The 1,104-nt window shown below is 28.4% G+C and overlaps 1 protein-coding gene across 1 annotated transcript in view; it reads right to left on the minus strand.

The window, feature by feature from the left end:
* The window catches only part of LOC108578126, a 4,315-nt gene that overhangs the window by 792 nt on the left and 2,419 nt on the right, over nucleotides 1-1,104 (minus strand). The window contains exons 3-4 of the mRNA XM_017941391.1: nucleotides 246-689; nucleotides 110-172 (exon numbers count right to left, since the gene is read on the minus strand). Of these exons, the coding sequence (XP_017796880.1) occupies nucleotides 110-172; nucleotides 246-689 (507 nt within the window). The remainder of the gene's footprint in view (nucleotides 1-109; nucleotides 173-245; nucleotides 690-1,104) is intronic.

Here is a 1,104-nt window from a genome sequence, read left to right on the forward strand (position 1 = left end):
AAGAATAAATTTATAATTTTAATATTTTTAAGCTTAAAAGCTTCAATGTCACATTTCTATATAATTGTTTATCTAATATTTAATTTAAAAATAAAAATTAGTGTTTTACCTCTTATCGAACATGGTTTCATCAATATATCATCGGTAACATAAGACCATTCGTTAAAGGATTCTAAAAAGAAAAATACGTATATAAGTATAAGTATATTTCAAAAATACGTAATATTTTTTTATTAGAAAGACACCTTCAGGCTCAATGTTCCTTTCAGCATGCAAAAGTATATGGAGTGTATTACTAGATGCTCGACATGAATCTACTTCAGAACAAACTGGAGGTCTTGAAGGAGATTTAACTTTTATTTCTGCACAAGGTTTTTCAAGATTTTTATCTTTTTCTGAAACTTTGGTTACAATGTAACAGGGTTTATATGCCAGTAGTATATCTTCCGTGCGAAGTATTTTCATTTCTTCTTGTGGGCCGGTTTCAGTTTCCTGATCATTTAAGCACCATTGGCACAGTGATTGCCTTCTACAAACGGAACATAGAACTTCTTTGGATTTCTTCATTTTCTTAACTTCAGATATTCCAGCTATACTTGTCTGTGTAGAAATTGTTTCCGTTTCTTTTTTCGACATCAAATCAAGAATTTTTTTCTTCCTTTTCTCCAATATTTGATTTATTGGTTTAGCTAAAGTGCAACATTAAAATATCATTAGCGTTGTACGATGAAACAGTGCGTATTCATAAAAAAAGACGTCAGAAATTTTTTATTTTCTTACGGTTTGTTACAAAATGAAAGAGAAAGATAATTGAATCTTATATTTTAAGTGTTTTGAAATTTGACGAAATTTTGACTATTAAGTGAAATGCTTAATAAAATATGAAACTTGTAATATCAATGAGGGAACGCGAACTGTTTGTAAGGTTTCATTTTGAGATAAAAATACTATATAACAGGATATCAGGTGATTCCCAGGGAAAAACCCTTTATACTATGTTTTCGATCTATTAATGGAATTACTTTAATGTTTCGATATCAAATGTTATGGGATAATTAATGTATTGAACAAAATTGTCAATTGCTGTAAATAATTTTTTTCTAC

This window comes from Habropoda laboriosa, unplaced genomic scaffold, assembly GCF_001263275.1.
Source record: "Habropoda laboriosa isolate 0110345459 unplaced genomic scaffold, ASM126327v1 scaffold1329, whole genome shotgun sequence".
Lineage (NCBI taxonomy): Eukaryota > Metazoa > Arthropoda > Insecta > Hymenoptera > Apidae > Habropoda > Habropoda laboriosa.